The sequence below is a fragment of the Triplophysa dalaica genome, chromosome 1, assembly GCF_015846415.1.
Source record: "Triplophysa dalaica isolate WHDGS20190420 chromosome 1, ASM1584641v1, whole genome shotgun sequence".
NCBI lineage: Eukaryota > Metazoa > Chordata > Actinopteri > Cypriniformes > Nemacheilidae > Triplophysa > Triplophysa dalaica.
The window spans coordinates 415,001-436,687 of NC_079542.1; the positions used below are offsets into that span (position 1 = coordinate 415,001).

The 21,687-nt window shown below is 41.1% G+C and overlaps 1 protein-coding gene across 6 annotated transcripts in view; it reads left to right on the plus strand.

The window, feature by feature from the left end:
* Positions 1-21,687, plus strand: part of nrxn2b (neurexin 2b) — a 401,147-nt gene that overhangs the window by 259,170 nt on the left and 120,290 nt on the right. For all 6 annotated transcript variants that reach the window (XM_056746323.1, XM_056746365.1, XM_056746355.1 and 3 more), the window contains 2 exons: positions 5,789-5,962; positions 7,557-7,676. In XM_056746323.1, coding sequence (XP_056602301.1) covers positions 5,789-5,962; positions 7,557-7,676 — 294 coding nt within the window. The remainder of the gene's footprint in view (positions 1-5,788; positions 5,963-7,556; positions 7,677-21,687) is intronic.

Consider the following 21,687-nt stretch of genomic DNA (forward strand, 5'->3'; position numbering starts at 1 on the left):
GTTTTAGGTTAGATAGCGTTGCAGCCATCTCTCTCTCTCTCTCTCTCTCTCTCTCTCTCTCTCTCTCTCTGTCTCTCTCTCTGTCTCTCTCTCTCTCTCTCTCTCTCTCTCTCTCTCTCTGTCTGTATGTCTGTCTGTCTGTCTCTCTCTCACTCTCCCTCTCTGTCTATCTGTATGTCTGTCTGTCTGTCTGTCTCTCACTCTCCCTCTCTGTCTGTCTGTATGTCTGTCTGTCTGTCTCTCACTCTCCCTCTCTGTCTGTCTGTCTCTCTCTCTCTCTCTCTCTCTCTCTCTTTCTCTCTCTGTCTGTATGTCTGTCTGTCTGTCTGTCTCTCTCTCACTCTCCCTCTCTGTCTGTCTGTATGTCTGTCTGTCTGTCTGTCTGTCTGTCTCTCACTCTCCCTCTCTGTCTGTCTCTCTCTCTCTCTCTGTCTGTATGTCTGTCTCTCTCTCACTCACTCTCCCTCTCTGTCTGTCTGTATGTCTGTCTGTCTGTCTGTCTCTCACTCTCCCTCTCTGTCTGTCTCTCTCTCTTTTTTTCCCCCTCTTAATATTTGTTTGGATACAGTTGTTTTTGGTTTTGTGGGCGCTTGCTACCTGGGAGCTACCTCAAGCATGACGGCCCCACGTGTGCAAATCTTAAACTCATTAACCCGGCGTCATGGGGTGAAAGTGTGACGATCCTGTCCTTTCTGTTCTTGGATTTCGTGCCTTGGGACAGGGTTGCTACAGTATCATGTCTTGTGTGTATGTTTTGTTTTATGTGGAGACACGTGGCGGTATGTTTGGATAATTCGCCGCGTGTCATCCTGTGTTCCGTTAAGCTCCGCCCCCTTGTTTCTCCGTTAGGCTCCCTTAGTGTGTTATCTCCGTCACCTGTCTCCCATTATTGTTTAGTCTTGTCACCTGCCCTTCTCCGTCCCTGTGCAATCTCCCCTCGTTATTATGTCCCTATTTAATATCTCTGTTTCCCCTCACACCTGGTTCGGTTAATTGTATTGTATTTGTCTTTCTAGCCTTGCCCCGTGTTCCGGAGGATATTTGGATTACCCTGTTACCTGTTTGAAGTTTTGTATGAGTTTCCTCCCCGTGGTTTCTGTCGGTGTGTTTCGTGTTTTTGGACTTTTTCGCTACCTTGTTTTGTTTGTTCCCCTCGTGGAAAGTTTTCTGTTTAGTATCAGTCTCTGTTTTGCCCCATCGTGGGTTTTGTTTTATTAAATAAAAGTCTTTGTTACCTCCATCTGCCTTGCATCTGGGTTCTGCTCATACGTGCCGTGACAGAAAGTAGCGGCCGCGGCTAGTGTAGAAAAATGCTGCCTGGCTGTGGGGGAGGTTGTGGGCCATGAAAGTATAATGTCTGCCTCGAGAATGAATAACGCAACTGTCATCTTTCTTTGCACTGTTGAAAAGGCCAATGAAGTGATCGAAAAGGGTTTAGTCATTGATTACCTTTTCACTCCGCTAACCTCCGCTAACCTTTTTTGCTTCCGCTTTCTACACAATCAAAGAAAGTTACACCATCTAATGTTCCGCCGTTTCTTAGTGATGAAACTTTAGTTAATGCTTTGTCGCGTTATGGTAAACCAGTTTCAGCAATTAAGAAAATTCCTATCGGTGGTGGATTGCCTTTGTTGAAACATGTTGTTTCATTTAGGCGTTGTGAAAGATGATGAAGATTTTGAAGTGTCTCTGCATTTTCGCGTTGATGATTATGATTACATAATTTATGCAACAACTGACAGTTTGAAGTGTTTTAACTGTGGACAACATGGTCATTTAATCCGTGCTTGTCCAGCAAAGAATCAAAGCAATCTGCTAAATGACGGCGACGAGTCTGTTATTGCGAGCAACAGTGATGAAATTGCTGACAGAGGTGAGGTTGTGGCTAACGTTGAGCCTAATACAGCAGGGCCATCAAACTCTGCTCCTGAGCTACCAGGGTCGCGAGGAACCAAAGGCAAAATTGGTTATATCTTACCCGGGCTTGTGGCTAATATAGCTAAAGATGTGTTGCTTGCAAACACGGGTCCTGATGTAGGAGTGTTTAATCTACCTGCGGATGAGTCCGTTTCTAAAGAGAATCAGCGCTTAAATGTTGATTCCGATAACGATTTAGAATTCACTGTGGGAAATGAGTGTGATGTCATTGGAATGGAAATGCAGCAGACTGAGTTTCAAGACCCATTTAAGAGGAAAAATGTGGATGAAGTCAAAGTTTGTAGACCTACAAAAAAAGTGGACAGGGATGAGCTAAGTGAAAACGATGAAGTAGAGAGGGGCAGCGAATCATCTGATTCTAGTGTTAGTCTTTCTCAAAGTGTTTTTTCTGGGCGTCGTTACGAAGTTGACGAAACCAAACTGTACCTTAGAGCTACCAAAATTAAGAGAGGTGTGCGTATTAAAGAATATTTTACCGATGTAAAGCAGTTTATTGAAAAAGTTAGGCGTTTTATTATGGAAGGGTTGTTTACAACTAAAGAAGGCTTTCGTCTGAGAAAAATTATAAGGAAACTTAATCTTGAACTTAACAATGAGTATATTGAGAAAGCCTAAGTGCATGTATTCTAACAGAATGTTTTTTGGGGGGTTTTTTCTTCGATTTTTCTTTTCTCTCTTTCATAAGCATGTTTGAGCTCAATGTTGCAACTTTAAATTTGAACGGTGCCAGAGACATGCGAAAAAGAGCAGAATTGTTTCAAGTAATTTGTCAGAATTTTTTTTTTTATTATGTTACAAGAGACACATAGTGATATTAGAAATGCTGCTGATTGGGCAGTGGAATAGAATGGGACCACTGTCTTAAGTCATAATACTTCACTTAGTAGAGGAGTTGCTATTCTTTTTACCAAGGGTTGTAGTCCGCACTCCCTTCAGGTTGAGGAGGTTATTAAAGGTAGGCTGTTAAACGTACTCCTTTTTGTTTTTATTTGTGTTCATTCACCAACTTCAGCTGTTGAAAGAATGTTGTTTTTAAATACTCTGTGTTCTGTTTTGCAAAATGTTGGTGATGAAGAATACTTATTCTTGAGTGGTGATTTTAATTTCACAGAGTCCAATTTGAATAGGAATCATATTGAACCTCATTAACCCTTGCGTCAACGTCTCATAAAGTTAATAAAAACACATGAATTAAGTGACATTTGGCGACAACGGAATGGTGAACATAAACAATACACTTGGTCGCATGTTCGTGGTAGTTTGATCTCATTGGCAAGACTGGATAGGATTTACGTTTATAAATATCATAATAGGGGGGGCACGGTGGCTTACACTCCATCCAGGGTGTATCCTGCCTTGATGCCCGATGACTCCTGAGATAGGCACAGGCTCCCTGTGACCCGAGGTAGTTCGGATAAGCGGTAGAAAATGGAATGGAATGGAATATCATAATAGTGTAGTCAAGAATTTTGTCATTTCCCCATCAAGTCTTTCATACCACAGTATGGTGCAGTGTTCTGTTTTGATTAATTTCATTAAGTATAAGAGCGCTTACTGGCATTTAATTACCACTTTGCTGGGGGATAGTTGTTTCAAAAAAAGCTTTAAGTTTTTTTGGGATGAATTTAAAACTACTAAGAAGTCATTTACAACACTGCAACAATGGTGGGATTTTGGAAAAGTTCGGACAAAAATGTTTTGTCAACAATACTCTCAGAACGTTTCTATTGAGGAAACCACACTTTTAAATGCCTTAGAGACTGACATCGTAAAAATTGCAAGAATTTACTCTTTTGCCTGGAGACCAAAACGGTGTGGAGTTTCTCTTAAAAAATAAGAAGACTCCATTGGGGGAACTTTAGGGAATAAAGCACAGGGTGCTCTGGTCAGGCCCCGTTTTCAGAGCACAAATTAAATGGATGTACCATCAAAGTTCTTTTTTAGTTTGGAAAAGAAAAATGGGCAAACAAGGGTCATTCATGGTTTGCTTTCTGAATCTGGAACTTCGTTTACAGAATCAGCAGATATTAGTAAAAGAGCAGTCACGTTTTATGAGAATTTATATAAAAATGAATTGGGTGAAGAGTATGAAAACGATAGTGTTTTTTGATGATCTCCCTCAGGTGTCAGAGGAAGCTAATAGAAAAATTTCATGTCCTTTAACTTTGGGAGAGCTATATAGAGCCCTCCAAGGAATGTACCTTGGCCAAGCACCTGGGATCGATCGGCTGCCAGTTGACTTTTATAAGTCTTTGTGGTCAGTGATTGGGGAGGATTTGCTTGAGGTACTTAATGACAGTTTAGCTGGAGGGCTGATGCCGTTAAGTTGCCGCAGAACTGTCCTCACTCTCCTACCTAAATAAGGTGATCTGACAAATATAAAATGCTGGCGGTCGGTGTCGCTCCTCTGTTGGGACTATAAGCTGTTCTCTAAAGTTTTAGCAATCGTTAGGCAGAAGTCATTGAACAGGTCATCCACCCTGATCAGACATACTGTGTCCCTGGTAGATCGATCTTTGATAATGTCTCGCTAATTAGAGATCTGTTAGATGTGTTTTTAGGTGATGAGGCAACAGTACAGAAAAACTGGGATGGTTCAATTGAAAAAATTGAAGGGCGTTTTAAAAAATGGAAGTATTTGCTTTCAAAATTGTCATATAGAGGGCGCATATTGGTTGGTAATAATCTGGTGATGTCATGTTTATGGCATAAATTTGCCTGTGTGGATCCTCCTGTAAAGTTGTTTGAGAAAATCCAGGCCATCTTGGTGGATTTTTTTGGGGGATAAACTGCACTGGGTCCCACAAAATGTGCTATTCTTGCCCAAGGAAGAGAGAGTAGAATCGCTGCCTTTCGACTGCAGTTTATGCAAAGACTCTTGGGTGGACCGTCAAACTGCAGCTGGCGTGCAGTTGCATGTCAGATTCTTCGTAGTCTTGCTAGTCTTGGATTGGACAACACGCTTTTTTTGATGGATCCTCAAAGAATGAATACCTCCACTTTGCCAGTTTTTTATAGAAACATTTTTAAAGTTTGGAGTCTTTTTGATGTCCAAAGATCATAAGAATCTCTTTCTATTTTTTGGCTACTGGAGGAACCTTTAATTTATGGATCGCGTTTGGATCTAATGGACAGTGCTTTTTTCCTGGATTGAGCAGAGTGCTATTGGAACACAAAGTTATTATTTTGAGTCATTTATGGGACATTTCAGGACCGAACTTTAAGAACGAAGCAGCATTGGCTCAACACCTGGGAGTAAGGTCAATTTGCGTGACTGCCCAGCTGATGGCGAATTGGAAAGCTGTTCTTAATACAAGTGAAATAGCCTTGTTAAATGACTTTTTTGCAGGTTCCTGTGTTCCTAATCCTAAAGATACTTTTCCTTGTTTTGTTTTTTGTCTGTGAATGTAGAGGGGCTTTCTTCCCCTTTCTTTGAAAAGAACTGTTTTTTACCCATATTTTATGATATATATTAAAAAATATATATATGTAAAATAAATAATGGTTTAATGAGGAGTTGTATTGTGTAATGGAAAATGTTATTATGTAATAAAGGCGTTGTTAAATCTCTCTCTCTCTCTCTCTCTCTCTCTCTCTCTCTCTCTCTCTCTCTCTCTCTCTCTCTCTCTCTCTCTCTCTCTCTCTCTCTCTCTCTCTCTCTCTCTCTCTCTCTCTCTCTCTCTCTCTCTCTCTCTCTCTCTCTCTCTCTCTCTCTCTCTCTCTCTCTCTCTCTCTCTCTCTCTCTCTCTCTCTCTCTCTCTCTCTCTCTCTCTCTCTCTCTCTCTAGGTGTGGAGTGAGGTGTTTCTCATCAGAATGATTGACAGGTGTGTGTTTGTGTTCTTTCTTCAGGTGAGCTGTACATCGGTGGAGTAGCCAAGAACATGTACAACAGTCTGCCTAAGCTCATCGCCTCGCGGGACGGCTATCAGGGCTGCCTGGCCTCTGTTGATCTGAACGGACGTTTGCCCGACCTGCTTGCAGATGCCCTCCACAGGGTCGGTGAGATGGATCGAGGATGCGACGGTCAGTTGGTGTAGTCTCAAGTTTTTCACGTTACATTAATACTGTGTGTGGATATTCTCAGCCTGTGTTTGTTGAACAGTTCGTCGCAGAGATATTTGCTGGTGATGTATTATTGACAGCGTCAATTGAAGACATTCAACAAATGGAATAACAATGTTATTCTAACCAAGATCAACATTGAAGACATTTAAATTTCCAGAAGTAACTTTTAATGTTTATGGAACGTAAGAAAAAATGAAAGCGCACATCAGAGGCAGGCAGCATTAGCAAACGTCATAAAACGGTACCGAAAAATGTGTTCATTGATGAAGTGATAGAAAGAGAGGAGGGCAAACTATTTAAACAACCACCTGTGAGCTTTCTATCAAACTGTGAGAACTGCAGCTGGCACTAAATGAATGAATACTTGTTATGTTTTTTTACATCAAACTTATAACTACAAAATACCAACAAAGAATTTATACATTTAAAATGTTGTCATTACTACAATCACGTGTGCATGCGCACGCTCTCTCTCTCTCTCTCTCTCTCTCTCTCGTGAGAGAGAATGACGTCTTGGAATTACCGGCAGCTTCGGATGAAAAAATAGACCCCCACTCACAGTAGCATTAGAAGAGCGGCAAACCTAACAAGTCTCTTGAAATAAAACACTGAAAAAATACTTTTGATGTGGTAACTGTGGTATAAGCGGAATAATTGACTCTAGTCATTTCAATGATCGAAAGTTAATGCACACTTTAGGGTTAGACAATTTATAGATTGTCCGAGCTCCTCATTTACTTTCTTCTCTTACTCCTGTTTTGTAAAAGTATCCTTATACAGCGACAACGATTTGTCCTCCATACTTGTTTTGGATTGCTCTGCTCGCTACGTTGTAATCAAGTCATAACTAGAGCAAGCTCCTGATTGGTTAACATGGCGCGAATATTTGCCAATCATTTGAAACATCTATTCGCACCGAGCCATTCACGGCGCAGCATGTACTATCGCGTCTTTACATTGACTTGCCGTTTAAATTATTCGTGCTTAAAAGAACGATCCCACCAAACGCGACTTCTGCGAATAAATCGCGGTATTCGTGCCTAGTTGGACGCTTGAACATTATGAGTTTACTTACTTCATTCGCGCATGAAATTCACTTCACAACCGAATTACAGTCAGGGGAGGGGCTTCTGCCAGTCGGCTCCAGTCTCAGTCGTGTATATATATATAGATATATAGATATATAGCTCTAATTGAGTAAAGAGCAATTTTTACAATTTACCAGACTGTCCGACCTCATCACTTTCTTTCTTCAAGCAAGATCCTTTTTATTCCTGTTTGGATTAAAGTAAGAAGATATATCGTACAGCTCCAGGTCTCAACAAACATCAACGAAGATTTGTCCTCCACTGATTTCTGCCTCCGCTCTCTACGTCATAATCATTCCGCGAATATTCACCAAAGTTCCAAATTTTCAACTGGCACGATTTGCGCATTATTTCTGAGTAAATCTTTATGAACAACAAGGATAACAAGTTTCATTTGTTGAAACTGTTTAGGTCTCATTTTGTGAGCGATGTCAGACAACAGAGGAATGTTTTTGTGTTTGCAGGACCGAGCACGACCTGTACGGAGGACTCATGTCATCATCAGGGGGTGTGTCTGCAGCAGTGGGAGGGCTTCTCTTGCGACTGTTCCATGACGTCCTATGGGGGCTCGTACTGCAGTGACCGTGAGTACAAACCACCTCAATCCAACACGAGTCAAATCATCTCATGTCTTCCAACAGACGGAGGTTTACGATGAAGATCTAAAGCTTTGAGAGCCTGTATATGAATTCATGCCGCGCTGCCACTGATCATCAGCTGTTCTGACATCACAGTACCTCAGGAGCTTGTGTTCTTCAGGGCTTCACTGTTTATTCTGTTAATCTGCCTTTCACACAGGAGATTGATGGTGATGATTCATTGGCATTTAGACGTCTCCTCTTCGGTTTGTTGACTTTATTGATTCTTGAACGCCTCACACAGATTTGTCTGCAGCGGTTTTGTGTTTCATTAGAGAATATGACAGATTGTTTAATAGTTTATGATAGATTTGTGATGTGTGGGGAATACATGCAGTATGCACATTGTTTTGGATGAGTTTTAGTGATGTTTAGATGGATGCTTTATTGAAATGAGACATACTGCAGGTGTTTGTGTGTGTCTGCCTGCAGAACTTGTTTGGTACAGAGTGTGTTTGGTGTTTTTTATGCACAGATGACTGTGTTTGCCCTGATGTTGTTGAGATTCTACACTCAGTCCTTCGGGTTAATCAGTGTTTCAGTTTCGATGACTGACACATGTTCAGGCTCTCTCTACAGTGCTTAATGAGTCAGACACACATGCTCACACACATGCACAGACGTGTGTGTGCGTGTATGTGTGTGTGCATGTGTGCGTGTATGTGTGTGTGCGTGTATGTGTGTGTGCGTGCGTGTGTGCGTGCGTGCGTGTATGTGTGTGTGCGTGTATGTGTGTGTGCGTGTATGTGTGTGTGCGTGCGTGTATGTGCGTGTGTATGTGCGTGCATGTGTGCGTGCGTGTGTGTGTGTGTGTTTGTGTGTGCGTGTGTGTGCGTGTGTGCGTGCATGTGTGTGTGTGTGTGTGCGTGTATGTGTGTGTGGATGTGTGCGTGTGTGCGTGCGTGTATGTGTGCGTGCATGTGTGTGTGTGTGTGTGCGTGTATGTGTGTGTGGATGTGTGCGTGTGTGCGTGCGTGTATGTGTGCAATCGTGTATGTGTGTGTGCGTGTGTGCGTGCGTGCATGTGTGTGTGTGTATGTGCGTGTATGTGTGTGTGCGTGTGTGCGTGCGTATATGTGTGCAATCGTGTATGTGTGTGTGCGTGTGCGTGCGTGTGTGCGTGTATGTGTGTGTGCGTGCATGTGTGCGTGCGTGCATGTGTGCGTGGGTGCGTGCGTGTTTGTGTGTGTGTGCGTGCGTGTGTGTGTGTGTATGTGTGTGTGCGTGTATGTGTGTGTGCGTGCGTGTATGTGCGTGTGTATGTGCGTGCGTGTGTGCGTGCGTGTGTGTGTGTGTGTTTGTGTGTGCGTGTGTGTGCGTGTGTGCGTGCATGTGTGTGTGTGTGTGTGCGTGTATGTGTGTGTGGATGTGTGCGTGTGTGCGTGCGTGTATGTGTGCGTGCATGTGTGTGTGTGTGTGTGCGTGTATGTGTGTGTGGATGTGTGCGTGTGTGCGTGCGTGTATGTGTGCAATCGTGTATGTGTGTGTGCGTGTGTGCGTGCGTGCATGTGTGTGTGTGTATGTGCGTGTATGTGTGTGTGCGTGTGTGCGTGCGTGTATGTGTGCAATCGTGTATGTGCGTGTATGTGTGTGTGCGTGTGTGCGTGCGTGTATGTGTGCAATCGTGTATGTGTGTGTGCGTGTGCGTGCGTGTGTGCGTGCGTGTATGTGTGTGTGCGTGCATGTGTGCGTGCGTGCATGTGTGCGTGGGTGCGTGCGTGTTTGTGTGTGTGTGCGTGCGTGTGTGTGTATTTTTGTGTGTGTGTGTGTGCATGCGTGCGTGTTCGTGTATTTGTGTGTGTGTGTGTGTGGATGCGTGAAAGACAGAAAGTGAGAGATGTTCTTAAATGTATTTAGTCTTAAAACAACAACATTCATCAAAAGCACAGACAGACAGATGGCCGGCGTTGTTTATAAATGTTTAAAGTATTTCACGAGTCATTTCTCAAAAGTTAACTGCGATGGAAAGAAGAAACGCTCAGAGAAATTGCAGTTTAAAAATCATATAAAAGCACACACATATTTGTGTTGTTCTCTGTGGGGATGGACAGATGTTTATTCTGCAGTAAACAAGCTCTTCAAAGATGAGAAGCATTTGAGTTTGTGAGTTCATCTCATCTCAGTGTCAGGGAGGTGTTTAATCCTGCGCTGTTACAGGTTAAGTGTGTGTGTCACGTGTGTCGACTTCTGTCACCTCATGTATCCAGAATACAGTGGAGTTTTTGAAGTGTTGACTAGAGACTAAAGGGGTATGTTCTCATGACTCATGCTCACGTCTGAACGTTGAAAAACGACCCTGACCCTCTGGTGATGCTAGGGTGACCACCTGCTAATAAGCCCAAGGGGGGACAAGGGGTGTGTTTCTGAGGGACAATGTGGGACACTGCCTGGCGCGGCGGTGCCCCCACCCCCCGGACAGACTCACTGATAGTGTTTACCCATTTCTAGTACATACCACCGTACATGGTATATTAATAATGCGCTATTCCCCTAAACATGTGTAATTGCTGATGTATGCTCATGAATAGGCCAGCCAATGTATATATTTTTTTAAATAAAGATTCACAATATTTTGAACATTCAATGAATTGACAAATGCACTTCCACTTACGATTTACTTTAGCTATTTAATTTCCCCAGTCTTTCTTGTACCCACACCTTCTCTTTTTAATTAATGGCTCAGACCAGTGGCATTGCTAGGCCCTTTTTAGGGGAGCTAAAGCCCCCCTAAAGTTCTAGCTCAGCCTCCCTAAAATATTGTGTGTAATGTAATCTGTACAAGAATTCGAGATCGCTTTATAGTCCCCTTTAAAACTCTTATTATGAAAACGGCGTTAGGCTGCGTTATTTAGCGCATTCTTCAGTTCACACAGCAGCACATTGGAGTTAACGTCATTAGCAGAGTAACTTTACAAGATGTGTTCATTAAAATGACATCTGCATTTTTGCCATTCTTTGTTATAAATGCATCTTAATATGATGTGGAAGCGATACAAGACCCTTTCCCATCCACTGTTTAAAAGTTTTATGTGCGTTCACCCCTCGTTAACTATTTGTTAACGTTACCTCAAGCAAAATGAAAGCACCAAACACCAATGACGGCATACCTCGACGATCAAGATGATATTGTAGTGCACAGAAAGTGTCATTAATGATGATGTGCTATAGTTATAGAGTTGACGGTAGTTTTGACAGCTCCTGAAAGAGGACGGGCAGAGTTACTGTAGTTCAGCCCGGTGCGACAGTGTTATTCATTGTTCTGAGTTCAGAGGATATAAAAGTGTACAGAAGCTCTATGTCGTTTATCAGACGCTTCAGTATTTTTATCATTAATTGAAAACATATTGTGGAGGTAATAGATGAACACGCAGTCATGACTCATGCAGAGAGAGTGACAGCGCTTATATTAAGTTATTTTTACTAAATAATGATTCAGCAGTTGATTGTGACATTTATTTCATGGACTGTGGCTGTTGTTGTCACTTTGAAATATAAATGTTGCAGATTGACCGATTAATGTGATATTCATTTGAATAACAATAACTTGTATTTATGCTTTTCTGCATATTCTTTATGTATTTGAGTAATGTATACAATATGTGGTGATTAGAGTGTGGCTCTCTCTATATATATCCTCATTGGAGGTGGAGCCCCCCTAATATTGAAAACCTAGAATCGCCCCTGGCTCAGTGGGCGCGCTGTCATGACAACAACGGAACCACCCACCCAGCAGTTAAACTGATGGGTGGGTGTGGCAACAGTAGCGTGCTGAACTGTCAAGTAATGTTCGTTTGGCTGCCTGGGGCTCGAGGATATAGAGCGACCAACTTTTTTTTGAGCAAGCTTTGATTATGCGTGACACGGTCTCAATTTGCGGGACGCATGAATTGGGCTTCAAACGCTGTGCGCGCACGCGCTACGCGGGACGGGTGGTCACCCTAGGTGATGCTGATGTTAATGTTGTAAACAGGATTATTGGGATGTGTGTTGAAGGCGGTAGAAACGGAGCACAGTTAATCTTCCTCTCAAACACCGGCTGAAAGAGCTCCAGGGACCTTCATCTAAGCTTAAAAAACAACCCAGTTTATGGTCGGCCATCTTGGCTGAGACTTGTTCTGGCTCAGTTCTTGCGCCTAGTCTAATATCAGTTCATGACAGTGATTAAGTGTGACATGACATGAGGCCCAATCCAGACCCATGATGTTTTACAGGTGTTTAGTTGTTCCTGAGAGCCTGTGGTTTGGCGTGTGTTCTGAGTTTATTACTCGTTGAGAGCAGATGTCATGAGGCCTGACTGATCAAACTTCTTCTCTGTGAAGCCCCGTTCACACCGCCAGCGATGTCATTCATTTCAATGGCAGTCTAGCGACATCCAGCGACACGAGCGACAGTGACTGTTGGCGACAGGAAGTGGGTGTGTCTAGCGACTCGATAAAGTGTAGATTATTCATTTGGATATTGCGACTTTCTGGAGCGACTACCAATAGGAGAACAGCGGCGTATTTGTTTTTAAATGTGTCTTGGACAACTAAGGCCGTGTTCTTTTCCGAGGCTGCTAGCGTCTGTTTACATTATAATCCTATGGAGTATGGCCATGAACACACTTGATGTCTTTTTTGACAAGAAAAAGTTGACAAAAGTGCGTTTTAAGCAAAAAAAGTTTCCTCTATAGGATTATAATGTAAAACAGACGCTTGCAGCTTCGAAGAAGAAGTCAAGTGTGAACATGGCCTAAACCGTGTGTTCAAAAAGCGTCCTGAGCGCTTTTTTTACACACCGGCGTCTTTTTAAGTTGAAAAAGTTCAGCCTTTCTGAAAAGAACACCCTACCTTAAGCTCCTTTTCAAAGCTAACCAATGACAAGCGAGTAGTGTGTCGTTTCCATAACAACATGCGATGGAGGTGATTGGTCGAGCAGGATCAAGCTCGAAAAAACAAAATGCCGGCTGAAACGTCGGTTGGAGGATAGTTTTGTATTAATGTAAGTTGCACTTTCACTTTCAATAACTTTTGATTGCATTTCTATCGGGAATTTAATATTATTAGCTTTTGTCAACATTTTCTTGTCAAAAAAGATGTCAGGTGTGTTTATGGCCTAAAGCTAGGAACCACCTTCTGACCACCTGATAGCGTGAGACTGGCGACCAGTGTTGGGTGTAACTAGTAAGTAACTAAGTAATGAGTTACTGTAATTTAATTACTTTCCTCTTGATAAAGTAAAGTAATGGATTACTCTTGTTTTGTCTTTAATTTAATTACAGTTACTTCTGATGTAATTAAAATAAATACTGTGTAATATATGTGTGTGCAATAGTGGAATTGACATCAAAATTCAAAGTTTAACTTTAAAATCCATGCTTTAATTTATACTTCTCACATTTGAAATACTTTAGTCAGTTAATAATACTACTTTATGTCGTTTTATATTATTTATTTTAATGAATTAAACGAGTTGATGTAGGAATAGTATTAGTAATTTGGCCATTAGTAATAAGTAACTAAACACTTTTTGGAGAGAGTCATTTGTACAGTAATCTAATTACACTATTGAATATGTCATTAGTAACTAGTAATGGATTACTTTTTCAGAGTAACTTACCCAACACTGCTGGTGACACACAGCGACACGGTCACTGGCAGTCTGAACCCAGCTTTAGAAAATTCCGATGCTGCTGGCCTTATGTGCTCTCCAGCTGGTCTGAGGTGGTTTTAGATGAGCTGATGGAGTATCTTGTTCAGGTTTGTTATGTCTTGCTGGTGTAGGAGGATCTTTTAGGCTTTTTCTCAGCTCAGGCACGGAAAGTTTGATGATATAGTACGACGTCAGTTTTATGTCCTCCTGGTTGTAAAGTGGTTGGGTTAGGTGTCCCGCAGTGTTTAAATAAAGCTTCAGTAACACGCCTGGGTTTCACTGCCATCAGGAGGAGTTTGGATTTACTGTACGCTTGATCCATTAAGAGTCCGGAGGTTCTGCTGACTCGTGTGATCTATGTGATTCTCCCGAATGCATTTCAGCCGGACACACACACACACTAGCGCAGTGAAATCTGATCATCAATCTGAAAGATGTCTCGTCTGGACTAATGGACGCCATTGAATCTCTTCACATGTGGATGTTAATCCAGCTGGTTTATCTGAAGCTAGTCTAGTCTTGTGTAGCCTTCACACTGATGGTCTGGGAACTTTGTCCAAGGCCCGCCCAAGAGGCCATATGACTGACAGGTTATTGGTTAAAAAGAGAGAGAGAGAGAGAGATTCATCTCATTTTAATTTTTCCTCCTCCTTGTGTGCATGTGTACACACACACACACACACACACACACACACTAGACAACAGCTCTCGTGACGTCTCCACAGAGAGGAAAGAAAATCTCTGTCTGTGTCAGCCGAGAGAGAATCAATAGTGAAGTGATGCAGAACTGCTGTAATGTCTCAACTCTGCGTATGTCCTGCACCTGTCATCTGTCATGTGATGCTGTAATCACACAAGCCCTCTGAAGGTCTTGAGAACAGGGCACTGTGGAGCTCTTCAGTGCCCTGGAACCCATCCAGATCACCCTAGCAACAATTTCACATCGTTTAGAACAGTGATTCTCAAACTTTTTTGTTGGAAGGCCCCCTTTGTGTAGAATGCATTGCTTTGCGGCCCCCCAAATAAAGACTTATAATCTTAAACTTAGAATTCTAATTAAACCAAAAACATATTCAGTTATACAAGCTGGAACATCAATTCTTTTGGTTGGTGGTCTTATTTTTTTTATGTTTGATCGCATAAAATCGATGATGAATTTCTATATTTGATAAATGCCAACAAATCTGTGGCCCCCCAGATCCATCTTTAGGCCCCTAGTTTGAGAACCACTGGTCTAGAACACCTTAGCAGCCAGGCAGCATTGCCATGGCAACCACTGCGATCAGCTCAGTGTTCCGGTTTAGTCGATGTGAGACAGTTCGCCCAAAATGAAATATTTCAAGGTTGTTCAGAGGTTGTTCTGCTGAACACAAATGAAGATATTTGGAAGAATGTAAGCAGTTTTCAGTTCTGGGTACATTAGAAATACCAACCGTTGTAAGATGAGAATAATAGAAAGATGATTGTTGTGTGTCCTAGAAGCCAGGAGACAAACAGACAGAGAAAGTGAATGGAATGTTGATGTTTTTATTTGTGTGCGAATCAGAGAGCTGAAGGGTTATTCATACAGCTGATCAAACATCGGACTATTAACTCTTCTGTGTGTTATAGTCAGTGTGTGGTTGTGTTGTGTGTGTGCGTCTGTATGTAATTTTGTCGTGTGTCTGTGTATTGTGTGGTTGTGTTGTGTGCGTGTGTACTTGTACATCTATCTTTATGAGGACCAGTTTGAGTTTTAGACCAGCAGAGTGAGGACTAAGAGAGTAAAGTCCTCACTTTCTGAGACCCCTTTAAAGGGCTGTTTGAGGGTCAAGACCTGGTTTTAGGGTTTCGGTTATAATCAGGATAAGGTTATAATCAGGTTTAGTTTATAATCAAGTTTAGTTTATAATCAGGTTTAGGTTATAATCAGGTTTAGGTTATAATCAGGTTTAGTTTATAATCAGGTTTAGGTTATAATCAGGTTTAGTTTATAATCAGGTTTAGTTTATAATCAGGTTTAGTTTATAATCAGGTTTAGTTTATAATCAGGTTTAGTTTATAATCAGGTTTAGGTTATAATCAGGTTTAGGTTATAATCAGGTTTAGTTTATAATCAGGTTTAGTTTATAATCAGGTTTAGTTTATAATCAGGTTTAGTTTATAATCAGGTTTAGGTTATAATCAGGTTTAGGTTATAATCAGGTTTAGTTTATAATCAGGTTTAGGTTATAATCAGGTTTAGTTTATAATCAGGTTTAGTTTATAATCAGGTTTAGGTTATAATCAGGTTTAGTTTATAATCAGGTTTAGTTTATAATCAGGTATAGGTTATAATCAGGTTTAGGTTATAATCAGGTTTAGTTTATAATCAGGTTTAGTTTATAATCAGGTTTAGTTTATAATCAGGTTTAGGTTATAATCAGGTTTAGTTTATAATCAGGATAAGGTTATAATCAGGTTTAGGTTATAATCAGGTTTAGTTTATAATCAGGTTTAGGTTATAATCAGGTTTAGTTTATAATCAGGATAAGGTTATAATCAGGTTTAGGTTATAATCAGGTTTAGTTTATAATCAGGATAAGGTTATAATCAGGTTTAGTTTATAATCAGGATAAGGTTATAATCAGGTTTAGTTTATAATCAGGTTTAGTTTATAATCAGGTTTAGTTTATAATCAGGTTTAGGTTATAATCAGGTTTAGTTTATGATCAGGATAAGGTTATAATCAGGTTTAGGTTATAATCAGGTTTAGTTTATAATCAGGTTTAGTTTATAATCAGGTTTAGGTTATAATCAGGTTTAGTTTATAATCAGGTTTAGTTTATAATCAGGATAAGGTTATAATCAGGTTTAGGTTATAATCAGGTTTAGTTTATAATCAGGATAAGGTTATAATCAGGTTTAGTTTATAATCAGGATAAGGTTATAATCAGGTTTAGTTTATAATCAGGTTTAGTTTATAATCAGGTTTAGTTTATAATCAGGATAAGGTTATAATCAGGTTTAGTTTATAATCAGGTTTAGTTTATAATCAGGATAAGGTTATAATCAGGTTTAGTTTATAATCAGGTTTAGTTTATAATCAGGTTTAGTTTATAATCAGGTTTAGTTTATAATCAGGTTTAGTTTATAATCAGGTTTAGTTTATAATCAGGTTTAGTTTATAATCAGGTTTAGTTTATAATCAGGTTTAGGTTATAATCAGGTTTAGTTTATAATCAGGTTTAGTTTATAATCAGGTTTAGGTTATAATCAGGTTTAGTTTATAATCAGGATAAGGTTATAATCAGGTTTAGTTTATAATCAGGATAAGGTTATAATCAGGTTTAGTTTATAATCAGGTTTAGGTTATAATCAGGTTTAGGTTATAATCAGGTTTAGTTTATAATCAGGTTTAGTTTATAATCAGGTTTAGTTTATAATCAGGTTTAGTTTATAATCAGGATAAGGTTATAATCAGGTTTAGGTTATAATCAGGTTTAGTTTATAATCAGGATAAGGTTATAATCAGGTTTAGTTTATAATCAGGATAAGGTTATAATCAGGTTTAGTTTATAATCAGGTTTAGTTTATAATCAGGTTTAGTTTATAATCAGGATAAGGTTATAATCAGGTTTAGTTTATAATCAGGTTTAGTTTATAATCAGGATAAGGTTATAATCAGGTTTAGTTTATAATCAGGTTTAGGTTATAATCAGGTTTAGGTTATAATCAGGTTTAGTTTATAATCAGGTTTAGTTTATAATCAGGTTTAGTTTATAATCAGGTTTAGGTTATAATCAGGTTTGACAAATTGACACAGATGACAGAGTGACAGTGATTGATAAGTGCTGGACGTTTGTGCATGTTGTGCGTGTTGTGTGTTGTGTGTGTGTGTGTGTGTGTTATATTGTGTTATTTATGACGAGCACACAGATGACAGAGTGACAGTGATTGATAAGTGCTGGACGTTTGTGAGTGTGTGTGTTGTGTGTGTGTGTGTGTGTGTTGTGTTATTTCTGACGAGCACACAGATGACAGAGTGACAGTGATTGATAAGTGCTGGACGTTTGTGAGTGTGTGTGTTGTGTGTGTGTGTGTGTGTGTTGTGTTATTTATGACGAGCACACAGATGACAGAGTGACAGTGATTGATGAGTGCTGGACATTTGTGCATGTTGTGCATGTTGTGTGTGTGTGTTGTGTTGTGTTATTTATGACGAGCACACAGATGACAGAGTGACAGTGATTGATAAGTGCTGGACGTTTGTGAGTGTGTGTGTTGTGTGTGTGTGTGTGTGTTGTGTTATTTCTGACGAGCACACAGATGACAGAGTGACAGTGATTGATAAGTGCTGGACGTTTGTGAGTGTGTGTGTTGTGTGTGTGTGTGTGTGTTGTGTTATTTCTGACGAGCACACAGATGACAGAGTGACAGTGATTGATAAGTGCTGGACGTTTGTGAGTGTGTGTGTGTTGTGTGTGTGTGTGTGTGTTGTGTTATTTCTGACGAGCACACAGATGACAGAGTGACAGTGATTGATGAGTGCTGGACATTTGTGCATGTTGTGTGTGTTGTGTGTGTGTGTTGTGTTGTGTTATTTCTGACGAGCACACAGATGACAGAGTGACAGTGATTGATGAGTGCTGGACATTTGTGCGTGTTGTGTGTGTTGTGTTATTTATGACGAGCACACAGATGACAGAGTGACAGTGATTGACGAGTGCTGGACGTTTGTGCATGTTGTGTGTGTTGTGTGTGTGTGTTGTTTTATTTATGACGAGCACACAGATGACAGAGTGACAGTGATTGACGAGTGCTGGACGTTTGTGCGTGTTGTGTGTGTTGTGTGTGTGTTGTGTTGTGTTATTTATGACGAGCACACAGATGACAGAGTGACAGTGATTGACGAGTGCTGGACGTTTGTGCGTGTTGTGTGTGTTGTGTGTGTGTTGTGTTGTGTTATTTATGACGAGCACACAGATGACAGAGTGACAGTGATTGATGAGTGCTGGACGTTTGTGCGTGTTGTGTGTGTTGTGTGTGTGTTGTGTTGTGTTGTGTTATTTATGACGAGCACACAGATGACAGAGTGACAGTGATTGATGAGTGCTGGACATTTGTGCATGTTGTGTGTGTTGTGTGTGTGTGTGTTGTGTTGTGTTATTTATGACGAGCACACAGATGACAGAGTGACAGTGATTGACGAGTGCTGGACATTTGTGCATGTTGTGTGTGTTGTGTGTGTGTGTTATGTTGTGTTATTTATGACGAGCACTCAGATGACAGAGTGACAGTGATTGACGAGTGCTGGACATTTGTGCATGTTGTGTGTGTGTTTTGTGTGTTGTGTGTTGTGTTATTTATGACGAGCACTCAGATGACAGAGTGACAGTGATTGATGAGTGCTGGACGTTTGTGCGTGTTGTGTGTGTTGTGTTGTGTTGTGTTGTGTTATTTATGACGAGCACACAGATGACAGAGTGACAGTGATTGACGAGTGCTGGACGTTTGTGCGTGTTGTGTGTTTTGTGTGTGTGTTATATTGTGTTATTTATGACGAGCACACAGATGACAGAGTGACAGTGATTGATGAGTGCTGGACATTTGTACGTGTTGTTTGTTTTGTGTGTGTGTTGTGTGTGTGTTGTGTTGTGTTATTTATGACGAGCACTCAGATGACAGAGTGACAGTGATTGATGAGTGCTGGACGTTTGTGCGTGTTGTGTGTGTGTGTGTTGTGTTGTGTTATTTATGACGAGCACACAGATGACAGAGTGACAGTGATTGACGAGTGCTGGACGTTTGTGCGTGTTGTGTGTTTTGTGTGTGTGTTATATTGTGTTATTTATGACGAGCACACAGATGACGGAGTGACAGTGATTGATGAGTGCTGGACGTTTGTGCGTGTTGTGTGTTTTGTGTGTGTGTTATATTGTGTTATTTATGACGAGCACACAGATGACAGAGTGACAGTGATTGATGAGTGCTGGACATTTGTGCATGTTGTGTGTGTTGTGTGTGTGTGTGTGTGTGTGTGTTGTGTTATTTATGACGAGCACACAGATGACAGAGTGACAGTGATTGATGAGTGCTGGACGTTTGTGCATGTTGTGTGTGTTGTGTGTGTGTGTGTGTGTTGTGTTATTTATGACGAGCACACAGATGACAGAGTGACAGTGATTGATGAGTGCTGGACATTTGTGCATGTTGTGTGTGTGTGTGTTGTGTTGTGTTATTTATGACGAGCACACAGATGACAGAGTGACAGTGCTTGAGAAGTGCTGGACGTTTGTACATGTTGTGCGTATTGTGTGTGTTATGTTGTGTTATTTATGACGAGCACACAGATGACAGAGTGACAGTGATTAACGAGTGCTGGACATTTGTGCATGTTGTGTGTTGTGTGTGTGTGTGTGTGTGTGTGTGTGTGTTGTGTTAATTATGACGAGCACACAGATGACAGATTGACAGTGATTGATGAGTGCTGGACATTTGTGCATGTTGTGTGTGTGTGTGTGTTGTGTTATTTATGACGAGCACACAGATGACAGAGTGACAGTGATTGATGAGTGCTGGACGTTTGTGCGTGTTGTGTGTGTGTGTGTTATATTGTGTTGTTTATGACGAGCACACAGATGACAGAGTGACAGTGATTGATAAGTGCTGGACGTTTGTGCGTGTTGTGTGTGTTGTGTGTTGTGTTATTTATGACGATCACTCAGATGACAGAGTGACAGTGATTAACGAGTGCTGGACGTTTGTGCGTGTTGTGTGTGTTGTGTGTGTGTGTTATGTTGTGTTGTTTATGACGAGCACACAGATGACAGAGTGACAGTGATTGACGAGTGCTGGACGTTTGTGCGTGTTGTGTGTGTTGTGTGTGTGTTGTGTTGTGTTGTGTTATTTATGACGAGCACACAGATGACAGAGTGACAGTGATTGATGAGTGCTGGACGTTTGTGCGTGTTGTGTGTGTTGTGTGTGTTGTGTGTGTGTTGTGTTGTGTTGTGTTGTGTTGTGTTATTTATGACGAGCACACAGATGACAGAGTGACAGTGATTGACGAGTGCTGGACATTTTTGCATGTTGTGTGTGTGTTTCTGTGTGTTGTGTGTTGTGTTATCTATGACGAGCACTCAGATGACAGAGTGACAGTGATTGACGAGTGCTGGACATTTGTGCATGTTGTGTGTGTGTTTCTGTGTGTTGTGTGTTGTGTTATTTATGACGAGCACTCAGATGACAGAGTGACAGTGATTGACGAGTGCTGGACATTTGTGCATGTTGTGTGTGTTGTGTGTGTGTGTTATGTTGTGTTATTTATGACGAGCACACAGATGACAGAGTGACAGTGATTGACGAGTGCTGGACATTTTTGCATGTTGTCTGTGTGTTTCTGTGTGTTGTGTGTTGTGTTATTTATGACGAGCACTCAGATGACAGAGTGACAGTGATTGACGAGTGCTGGACATTTGTGCATGTTGTGTGTGTTGTGTGTTATGTTGTGTTATTTATGACGAGCACTCAGATGACAGAGTGACAGTGATTGACGAGTGCTGGACATTTGTGCATGTTGTGTGTGTGTTGTGTGTGTTGTGTGTTGTGTTATTTATGACGAGCACTCAGATGACAGAGTGACAGTGATTGATGAGTGCTGGACGTTTGTGCGTGTTGTGTGTGTGTGTTGTGTTGTGTTGTGTTATTTATGACGAGCACACAGATGACAGAGTGACAGTGATTGATGAGTGCTGGACGTTTGTGCATGTTGTGTGTGTGTGTTGTGTTGTGTTGTGTTATTTATGACGAGCACACAGATGACAGAGTGACAGTGATTGACGAGTGCTGGACGTTTGTGCGTGTTGTGTGTTTTGTGTGTGTGTTATATTGTGTTATTTATGACGAGCACACAGATGACAGAGTGACAGTGATTGATGAGTGCTGGACATTTGTGCGTGTTGTTTGTTTTGTGTGTGTGTTGTGTGTGTGTTGTGTTGTGTTATTTATGACGAGCACTCAGATGACAGAGTGACAGTGATTGATGAGTGCTGGACGTTTGTGCGTGTTGTGTGTGTGTTGTGTTGTGTTATTTATGACGAGCACACAGATGACAGAGTGACAGTGATTGACGAGTGCTGGACGTTTGTGCGTGTTGTGTGTGTGTTGTGTGTGTGTTATATTGTGTTATTTATGACGAGCACACAGATGACAGAGTGACAGTGATTGACGAGTGCTGGACGTTTGTGCGTGTTGTGTGTTTTGTGTGTGTGTTATATTGTGTTATTTATGACGAGCACACAGATGACAGAGTGACAGTGATTGATGAGTGCTGGACATTTGTGCATGTTGTGTGTGTTGTGTGTGT